The 11,115-nt window shown below is 38.5% G+C and overlaps 1 protein-coding gene across 1 annotated transcript; it reads right to left on the minus strand.

Annotated features, from left to right (window-relative positions):
• Positions 1-553: 553 nt before the first annotated feature.
• On the minus strand, positions 554-10,820 carry LOC110445313. Its single transcript, XM_021489852.1, has 5 exons — positions 10,420-10,820; positions 7,059-7,198; positions 5,485-5,597; positions 2,075-2,281; positions 554-1,499 (listed from the first exon to the last, which is right to left on the minus strand). Exons 1-5 carry the CDS (start codon positions 10,602-10,604, stop codon positions 1,218-1,220), a joined length of 927 nt encoding a protein of 308 aa, XP_021345527.1. The 5' UTR covers positions 10,605-10,820; the 3' UTR covers positions 554-1,217.
• Between the last annotated feature and the right edge of the window lie 295 nt (positions 10,821-11,115).

An 11,115-nucleotide genomic window follows, 5' to 3' on the forward strand; every position in this document is an offset into this window, starting at 1 on the left:
ATGGCACAAAATCACTGTATAAAGCAGTGTGTAAGTTAATATCGTAAAATATACAACCTAACAACATTTAATGTTGTGCAGCTCAAAAACAGGAAAATGTCAATATATATAAATTTCCTGACAATGAAACATTATACAGTATAGCCTATCTAAACCGGCCCTTGTCTAATCCAGATCCCTGTCTTAACCAGCGGAAATTTGTGGTCCCGGCATATTCCCTATATAATCATAGTAGTTAAACCCTGTATAAACCGGACCCTGTCCATTCCGAAAACTGCCGTTGTTTCACAAAAGATGGCATAGTAATCCATGTAAAAACAACCTGTTCATTCCGGTCCTGAAATTATTTCTCTGCAGGCTAAATCTAAAGCAAACACATTCTTAACAAATTAGCGCTATCCAATGCTGGGTCGCCCTTCATTGTATTATATACTCTATATTTTGTTAATAATTAAAGGTTGCAATTGATTAATTTCTCTGTTGTTTATGTTGACACACTTGTAAAAAGATCATATGCAAAACACTACATTTTTGTATTTTCAAAAAATGACATGCCGACCCTGTATAAACCGGACACCTGTGTAAACTGGACAAATAGTTTGGTCCTGGTGACATCCGGTTTAGATAGGTTATACTGTATTTCATTAGCTGGTAATTTGTATATGTTGACAACATATTTCACTGTTATATAGAATACACACAACTAAAGCATGATGTTTCTACGATTACATGTATGGGAATCGCAGCTGACAAAGTTCTGTACACGTTTATATATAAATGGCAAAATGAATTTGTTTTGTTACAAAAAGCACTTTTCAATAATGTCCACCACCATATTGAACATCGTTGCATATCAAATATCAAAAAGCGTTTTTATCACCGGGATCAAGATAAGTCATCATGGTCAAGTTCACAAAGACCAATTACCATGATGTTGGGTTCAAGGTCAAACAAACCACCATTACACTAGGGTATAAAGTTCATCACAACCAATGACCATGGCATAATGGTCAATGACATACAACCACTGACCTTGACAATAATAATCTGACATAGAACTGAGGTCATGACCTCTGTCCACCATTAAACTTGGTTTGATGTCAAAGTCTACATAAAGCACTAGGACGAAGTGAGGAGCTTGTTACATACTAGATTGTTCCATATATAGATTTTGATGTTTTCAGGCATCGTGTTTCATGTTTGAATCAGAAACTACCTCAAGCTGTGTACTGTGGAAGTGGCCCAGGATAGGCTGGAGGCGCCACTGGCGGGTACGGTCCTTTGGGCGGACCCTGGAGGTTGTAGGGAGGCTGTGCCATCGGACCCTGTGGAGGATACTGTTGCATTGGCTGATTCCGAGGGGCTGATGGGTATTGAGGGGCCTGGGGAACAGGTGCTTGCCTCTGAATGGTGACAGTTCTGGTCACTCCGGACAGCAAAGTCACAGGGAAGTCATTGAATTCTTGTTCTTCATCTATGCACTTTATTTTTCTGTGAGTCTACAAAACAATAATTTTATGAATTATTTTGAAATTGCATACGAATCAAGGTATTAAGTTTTATATGTTTTGTTTGGGTTTTGATCAATTGTGAATGCATCGGAATACATGAATGTTCAAAGTATGTAACTGTGAGAAATTTTGAAACAGAATAAAGCAGCTTCCTATACAGTGAACCTGTCTTACAGGACAACCGATCACCTCTCATATTCCAATATCCTGTTGGCACAACATATTGGTCAGACTGGGCAGGATGACAGAATACACAGGTCTTCCTTGGTTTACATAAGCTAGGTACTAACTTATTGTTTTCTTAACGGCCCATCAACACAGGAGAGATAATTAGGGCCATTTAAAAGTCAGATAAAATATAATATTAAGGAAATGACATCAAACGAACAAAAAGCTACAAGACAAATGTCAACTTGAAAAGTGGTACATGTAGTTGCTATGGTTATTATATCTTTTTGAGCAGACCAAAAGTTTTTAGGTAAGTCAGAGTTGTTCTTTGTTATTGCTTCGAGAATATCAGTGTTGTTATATTAATTAGTCTCTAGGCATACCACTGTACTTACCACGTAACAAGGCCCGCCACACACCAGCCAGAGAGGAAAGCATATGAAGATACAGAGGAGGGATGTGCAACATTCCATTGGGGTCGAGTAATTGGTCACCCAAAGGGTCATGTGACCTGAATCATTGTTGGATCGACTGTCACAAAACGTCACCTGGCTGTCCACGATACCGCTGTACCACTGTCGCACACTAGGTCCAAAGTCCAACTGAAATATGGAAGAAAGAATTGTTATGTCAAAAAACATATCTTTTAAAAATTATGTTTATTCTACATGTATATATTATATATTTATTTTTTTAGGTCACCTGAACTTGAGCTCAAGTGACCTATTGCTATCCATTTTACATTTTCAACTTAAGCTGAAATACTGGCAAAGGGATTTCATTAATATTGCAAGGGAAGGTAACTGACATCTCCCTGACTAAGTGTTGTTATTTTTCGGGTTCATCAGAAATCCAATATGGCTGCCACGGCCGCCATTTTGAAAAAACTTTTTCAAACTTAAAGTCAAGTTCTGCTGGGACGATTGAGCTAAAACTTGGTAGGAATGATCAACTCATGGTCCTTACAAAGTGTTGTTATTTTTCGGGTCCATCAGAAATCCAATATGGCCGCCATTTTGAAACAAGAGATCCCAGAGGGATCTTGGCGCCCACCTTTGTACCATCTTCATTAGTTCTTTGTCAGTTCAATCTTTTCTCTTCTTTCCTCTAATCTGTTTGATCGAGTCATGTTAACAGTAAATGCACCTTGAGGTAATTTTTGATCTAAACTTAATACTGATGTGTATGAAAGCCAACCTTTAAAGTGAGTTTGTCATTTCACATATTTACTAGTACAGTACTTAATGAGAAAGAAATAGAATCGATCATTGCAATATGAGAAAGATCTGTTTAGTTCTTCTTTTAATCCATTTTGTTTTTATGATCAGTCTCAAAATAAAGCATACACAACGAGGGATCAAGGGGAACCTACATTTAAAATTTGAGAAAGATCCCTCCCGTACTTCCCGAGAAATAGCGATAACAAACTTTCCCTATCAAAATCCAAGATGGCTATCTGTCAGCCATGTTGTTTATCCGATTAGTCTCAAAACAATGTCCTGCACAGGTAGACCAAGGGGAACCTACATGTAAAATTGGAGAAAGATCCCTCTAGTACTTATTGAGAAATAGCGATAACAAACTTTCAATATCAAAATCAAAGATTGCTGCCTGTAGGCCATGTTGTTTATCCGATTAGTCTCAAAACAATGTCCTGCACAGGTAGACCAAGGGGAACCTACATATAAATTTAAGAAAGATCCCTCTAGTTCTTCTGGAGAAATAGCGGTAACAAACTTTCAATATCAAAATCAAAGATGCCTGCCTGTCGGCCATGTTGTTTATCCAATCAGTCTCAAAAGTTGAACTGCAAAGCTAAGGACCAAGGGGAACCTACATGTAAAATTGGAGAAAGATCTCTCTGGTACTTCTTGAGAAATAGCGATAACAAACTTTCATTTTCAAAATCCAAGATGGCTGCATGTCGGCCATGTTGTTTATCCGATCAGTCTCAAAAATTGCCCTGCACAGCTAAGGACCGAGGGGAACCTACATATAAAATTTGAGAAAGATCCCTCTGGTACTTCTTGAGAAATACCGATAACAAAGAATTGTTTACGGACAGACGACGGACGACGGACGACGGACAGACGACGGACCACGGACGCAGGGTGATTTGAATAGCCAACCATCAGATCATGGTGGGCTAAAAACTATTTCGAACTTAGTCAAGTTCTGCTAGGCTGATTGAACAGAAACTTGGTAGGAATGATCAACTCATGGTCCTAACAAAGTGCTGTTATTTTTCGGGTCGATCAGAAATCCAATATGGCCACTACGACCGCCATTTTGAAAACTATTTCAAACTTAAAGTCAAGTTCTGCTGGGACGATCAACTCATGGTGCTGACAAAGTGTTGTTATTTTTCGGGTCAATCAGAAATCCAATATGGATGCCACGGCAGCCATTTTGAAAAAACTATTTCAAACTTAAAAACAAGTTATAATAGGCAGATTTAACTGAAAATCAGTCTAGGAATGATCAGCTCATGGTCCTGACAAACTTAAATTAAAGTTATTAACTATTTTTTACTCAAATTGGTACATATTTCAACAACAAAAATAAATGCTCTAGGACTCAGGTGACCCTTAAGGCCCATGGGCCTCTTGTTTTTATATATAAAAGTTTTGACTTTTTACTTAATAGTTTACAAACTGGAAAAGCAAAAATTTTGTTAGGATTGTGTTTCACTCATTCACCCCTGAAATTTCATATTTGAACTATTCCAATCTTTGAATTGGAAGAGTTCAAATATGTGTTTAGGGGTGAATGAAACAATTTGGCAAAGTTTGCTGGATTCATAAGCTAAAGCAGTCTGGACTTCATCAGGAATTGGTTGACAATGTATTTATGATGTATCCGATGACAGCTACTTGCATAAGAGCATGTATATGAAAAGGTTACCTGTTGTTCTATTTGTAACCCTGCTTATCAACAACATATCTCCTTCCCTTATCAATTCCATTACACATCTCCTTTGAGATCTTTTATAATATCAAAATTTCTCTCGACACAAATTGGCATTAAACAAGGTCATACTTTGTATAACTCTCAAAAAATCATACAAGACATCTGATTGAAGAATGATAGAATCTTTCACCACTTTCAGGATGAGAAAGGGAAATCTCGACCCTCGGGTTGAGATTCTGAATACCACCTCAAAGTGGTGAAATATTCTTTCCCTGAGGGTTGAGATTCCCCTATCTCACCATCGAGGGGGTGAATGATTCTTTTTCTCTTTCCCTGTTCACCCATTGTGTATCATATACATAATGTAATGTTAACATCACAGGCTAAATTCAGGGTTGAAGTGACGTTGATGGATTGTTGATGTGACGTCATACCATTGTTATGAATAGGTGATTCCCCTCGTCTCAACCGTAGGGCGAGACTAATAGAATCTCTCACCCCCTTTGGGGCGAGATAGGGGAATCTCAACCCGAGGGGGGAGATTCTTAAGTTGCCAAACATGAGGCTTTGCAGAGTATTTGGCAACTTTAGAATCTTTCCTCGAGGGTTTATATTCCTCTATCTTACCAACAAGGGGGTGAATGATTCTTTTTCTCTTACCCTGTTCTCCCATTGTGTATCATATACACGCTGTATTGATAATGTTATATGCTAAATTGACGTTGATGGATTGTTGACGTGACGTCATTGTATTGTTGAAGTGACGTCATACCATTGTAATGAGTAGGGGGATCCCCCCGTCTCAACCCTAGGGTAAGAGAAAAGGAAATCTCACACAGGTAAAAGTGTGGATGCATCTATCCAGGGTAGAGGAAATAAATGTTATTTTTTATACCTTCAGACAAAAATTCTTTCCTTCCTGCATATATTGCATGGCCTGTGTAAGCTTGTTAGTGATCATCTCCCGAATCTGGGGGTGACGTGTGTTTACCAACACTGCAAACTCATCTGTAAGAACCAAACATTCAAAATTAGTCTTTTCAAAAAAGGAGACACAGGTTCCAAAATGAAAAATAAATAGGAACAGCAAAGAAACTCAGGAAATTTCAAATACTAATCAACTGAACAGTGAACATGTGCAACACTTTATTTAATTGCTAGCTTTATCATTTTTTTCATATTTCAGTTACGTTATCTATACTAAAGTAAAAGGTGCATAAAGCAATCAAAGTTTATATATATAATTGCATCCATATAGCTGTACAATTTATATGAATTCTTTGGGATTTGGCTTCCAGTGCTTGTGATGTCATATTATAAACTGTGAATTTGTAAGAGTAACATTGGAGATTTTTTACACAATCAAATTATGTTTTTGTACTTAAAGAGAGCTATTTGTTTTTATCAAAATAAAGATAATGTTTATGACACTTATTTATCCCATATCTAACGTTAACTAATAACCATAGCATGTCATGAGATGTTGTTTCTTTATCTTAAACACACCTGCATACCCACCAATTATATAAAATTAAGACCCCTTGGCCCAAGGATGCTTCAGACTAGATAAGGATACAATCCCTTAATCCTGATGGTCGAAAAAGGATTTTAAAGATTTTACCTCTATTTCTCCTATTGGGCCCTGTCCTTCTGCCCCCTGGGAGACCACACCCACTGCTTATACAAAATTGAGTTCCCTTGGCCCAGGGATGCTCCAGACTAAACTAGGATAAAATCCCTTAATCCCGATGGTAGAAGAAGGATTTTAAAGAATAATTTGCTATGTTTCCTCTATTGGGCCCCACCCCTCAGGCCCCTGCGGGCCAGACCCACGGTTTATACATGTACAAAGTTGGTTCCCCTTCACCCAAGGATGCTTCAGACCAAATATGGAACAAATAATTTCATTCCTACAGAAGAAGAGGATTTTAAAGCATTTGCTATATTTCCCCTATTTGGCCCCACCTCTCAGCCCCCAGGGGGGCCAGACCCACCGTTTGTACAAAACTGGTTCCCCTTCACCCAAGAATACTTCAGACCAAATATGGACCAAATCCTTACATTCCTACAGAAAAAGAAGGAGGATTTTAAAGAATTTGCTATGTTTCCCCTATTGGGCCCCACCCCTCAGGCCCCTGCGGGCCAGACCCACGGTTTATACATGTACAAAATTGGTTCCCCTTCACCCAAGGATGCTTAAGACCAAATATGGATTTTAAAGAATTTGCTTTATTTCCCCTATCGGCCCCCGCCCCTCTGCCCCCAGGGGGGCCACACCCATCGTTTATACAAAATTGAGTCCCCTTGGCCTAAGGATGATCAGACCAAATTTAGTCAAAATCTACTTGGCCGTTCAGGACTAGTAGCGTTTTAAAGGAAAAGTTGACGGCCGGTATGGCATAATATATTAGCTCACCATGGTCCTTTGGACCAGGTGAGCTAAAAATGATAATCATTTAAGAAACATGCCTTTCCACTTCTTGCGTACTCTGACCACCACGTAGTTGTCTGTACGCTGATGCTCCACTTTGATGTGGAACAAGATTGGCATATTGAGTAGGTCGTTGGTCAGACGGTGAAGTTCTTCAATGTTTTTCACTATCAGCTCACTGTAATGTAAAGAGAAATTAAAGGATCAATTAATTTTGAAGATTTCTATTGTGAAACTTTGTCTCTTATTCTTGAGAACCTTCCAGCTTTATGTGAGGTTGTTTTATAAATGTATTGGCAGTTTATAATTTATCTTGTTTTGGTCTGTGCATTTTGTCAAAATTTGAAATTAAGGATGAGCGATCATGAACATGAACAACCATGCATGGGCATGACATTTCAACATACAATTTCACTAATAGAGACGAAGCCGCTTTAACATTGTATATTTCTGTAGAGAAAATATAGGACAGCGATACTTTGCTCTGGATTGACTTTTTTCTAGACTATATATAAAACACCATCAAAAACCATTGCACAATTAAACTAGCTGTGCATGTATTTGGTAGAGTTTAACCCTACAACAGTTGCCAGGGTTAGTAATATATATAATAAATTCAAAAGTACCAGAACCCTGTGGCCTATAACAGAATGCATTTTATTTACCTATGAAACCCATGCAACTAACAGTGACCCTACCATCCTCAGCTCTTAGGGCAAACATTTTTACTTTATCCAATGGAAACTCAGATGTATCATATGGTGACTTTTTTCACTCAGTGCATTTCACCTACATGTAAGGAATCGTCTGTTACAGCATGATTTCTCACCCCGACACGATGAGAAATTGTGCTAAAATTGGGGAGTTTGCAACACGATTTCTCACCTCTGATTTCTCACCCGAGTGAGAAATCGTGTTAGGAGTAGGCATATTGCCCGTTGCCATGAGTACGAAGACTGATTTTGATTTTGGGGGATTGTGGTATATTTAGGCTTGTTCGTTTAGAAACTACTGCGCAAACGTCAAACTTGTTCAAACTTTAAACTTGTTCGAACTTCATATTTAAGCTCACTTGGTCAGTAGGACCATGGTGAGCTTATGCCATACCACAGCGTCCGTCGTCCATCCGTCAACTTATCCTTAAAAATGTTACTAGTCCTGAACGACTCAGTAGATAAGGGCCAAGGGGACTCAATTTTGTTAGAGTGGTGGGTTTGGACCCCCTGGGTGGAGAGGGGCGGGCCCCAATAGGGGAAATGAAAGAAAAACCTTTAAAACCCAGTGTCTGGAACATCCTTGGGCAAAAAGGACTTGATCTTGTATAAACGGTGTATGGCCCCTTTGGGTGTAGAGGGGCGGGTCTCAAAAGGGAAATTGAGGTTTATATCTTTAATTTTTTAAATCCTTCTCCTTATGTACCATTTGAGGGATTTGATCCGAATTTGGCCTGGAGTATCCTTGGGCAAAGGGGTCTTAGCTATAGTTTTGTAGAGTTGCGGGGCACAATAGGGGAATTTGAGGTTTAATTATTTAAAATACTTAATTCTTCTTCTGTATAATCGTGTTCTTGAAGACGGCTGCTGCAGACTGGCTTCTGATTAGTCAAAATTGTTGCATTGTCCAATATCGCTATGCAAAAGTGTGCAGTGTCACTACGAACACTACTGCGATCTGCGTTGATTTTTTGTATTCGACAAAATGTCCATGTTAGGTCGGGTCCTGATTGGTTGACATTTAGATATTTACCGATGTTATAGATTTGGTATCGGATTGCGTTTGAATGTGTTTAAGAAGGTGCGCACGTGCATTGTATGAATCGGGCAACAGTGGAATTTTTCATTGTCTAATTGAAACTGTGAAGATTTTGGGAGTTTCCTCTGGCCCTGGCACATACCAGACTTAGACATTTTGACATTGATGCAATTAGACAATCTGACAGATAGATTTCTGGGGTCCCACACCAGACATCTATGTATGTCAAAATGTCTAAGTCTGGTGTCAGGGCCAGAGGAAACTCGGGCTAGCGTCATGGGCAGAGGAAACTTGGGCTACAAATGTATGTAGAGTGAGAGTACCTGATTTCGTTCACTTTTGAAACAGATTTACATTTTTTTTTTCAAATACATCTCCAAGATAGATCGGATCTACTTTGACCTAAAAGATGTACGCAATCTGTGCTATATTTGATAATGTGACGGCATAATGCGCAGAAATTTACTGCGCAGGGGATCTTTCATTTACCATCATTTACTTCAACATTTCGCGGCAGTTGATTTCTGGGATTTTCGTACACTCTACAAATGTGCTTTTCTAAGTAAATAAAGCGAATATAAGTATATGTCGAATGAATTCAATATAATTCATTCAGATTTGACGATTTTGAAAGACCAGAAATGTTTTTTGAACAAATTATGAATTTTTATAAATAATGTGTCCTTTGTTGGTGGTGTCATCGACCCTTTTGTGGAAAAATATCAACTATACATATTCTAGTAAGCAAATATTTCATTGGATGTTTTATAAAACAATTTCAATGCTCCAGACGTTTTTGAGGCCAAAAACGAACAAATATTTTAGATCAGTTTCGAAATAATGACTGTTCCCTACGATAGGTGCCCTGTAATTGAGAGGGCGTGTACGTTAAAAAAACGCTGTTATTTATTATATTTTAGCTTCCTTTTCATATCTTCTTGATGTAAATGGTAAAATACTGTTTTATTTAAATGATCTCAAAATGATCACAAGAAAATTGGCTAGATTATGTTTTAAATAATGCTTTAGTTACATTGGGCCCATTCTGCAGACGACAGCTCGACTCGCTAGTTTCGTTTTGAAAACGAGGTTATTTGGGAAATCTATATTTAGCATCACCGAAGAAGGACAATAAGCGGTGGTTTGCTTTTGGAGCAATTTTATACCTCCATCGAAAGTGATCGGTTAGAAAATAAGAAAAACATATTTAGTGTACGAAATCACGTCCTGTACGAAATCACGTACCCTTACTCTATGACAGTATCAGGAAAGAAACTATCTTATTCAAACAAAAGAGGTTACTTAAAGCAGAGACGTATAAATACTTATTATACGTCTCTGCTTAAAGCAAATAAAGTAATGATCAATGAGAATTTGTTGAGGACATCTGGCAGTGAATCACTCATGGTTTATTTCATGCATTGTATCAAAATATTATTTGTTTTCCTGAAGAAACTGAAGTAGATGCATTTGAACAAACTCTTACTTTTTCAACAAAATTGTCAAAACCAACATGATAAACTGAAATAATGACATGTTAATTGTAAAATGTTATTGGCACATCAATATTACATCATAAACCAACCCCCAATGAAAACACAACAAAAGGAAATGCCAATAGCGATGCCCGATTCAGCAGGCACCTACCTGAGTTTGTGACTGATCAGAGATCCCGACACGTCAAACACTTTGTCGGACTGATGAGCCACATCCCCTGGGCGGACTGTCGAGTCGAACAAGTTGTACAGGAGAGGCGGACAAGCCTGAAATTGGGACCACAACATCGCCGTGTACGGCGGCAAGTCGTGAAGTTCCGCCGCATGGGTCGCCATCTTTTGTCTGTTATTTGTTCCCTGTCTCTGTCATCGAACAGCGACTATTCTTACCGCTTGTGTGATATGAACTCGTGACTTACGCCACCCCCAAACACGTTTTAACGAAGCACTCTGTCTTTTCCCTTTCACCAATACTCAGCACCCTTTTCCTGACGTATGCTTGTTTGTTTTTGCGATTGCGAAAATGTAGGCAACTTCCGTGTTGAAAGTCGGTCACCCTAATGAGTGTCCTCCGGGTAATGAGTGTCCTCCGAGGTTTTTGCGCGCCCGCGAGTTCGTTATAAGATTTATTTCACTTTTTTCTTCTGATTCCTAAATATTGTTCATATATCTAGGTGTGTGCAAAATTTAAGGTCGATCGTAACAGTACAAATTACCGAAATACGTCGATAAAAATGCATATTTGGAAAGAATGAGTGTCCTCGGAGGTTTTTGCGCGCCCGCGAATTCGTTATAAGATTTTTTGCACTTTTTTCTTCTGATTCCTAAATATTGTTCATATATCTAG

This window comes from Mizuhopecten yessoensis, unplaced genomic scaffold, assembly GCF_002113885.1.
Source record: "Mizuhopecten yessoensis strain PY_sf001 unplaced genomic scaffold, ASM211388v2 scaffold2213, whole genome shotgun sequence".
Lineage (NCBI taxonomy): Eukaryota > Metazoa > Mollusca > Bivalvia > Pectinida > Pectinidae > Mizuhopecten > Mizuhopecten yessoensis.

Excerpts from the sequence above, each read along its gene's own strand:
- LOC110445313 (XM_021489852.1), bottom strand. The coding sequence starts at position 10,604 with ATGGCGACCCATGCGGCGGAACTTCACGACTTGCCGCCGTACACGGCG. Across the intron at positions 2,282-5,484 it reads GAAAGAATTTTTGTCTGAAG|TTGGACTTTGGACCTAGTGT; the intron begins GTATAAAAAATA and ends TCCATATTTCAG. Across the intron at positions 1,500-2,074 it reads GTGGCGGGCCTTGTTACGTG|ACTCACAGAAAAATAAAGTG; the intron begins GTAAGTACAGTG and ends ATTGTTTTGTAG.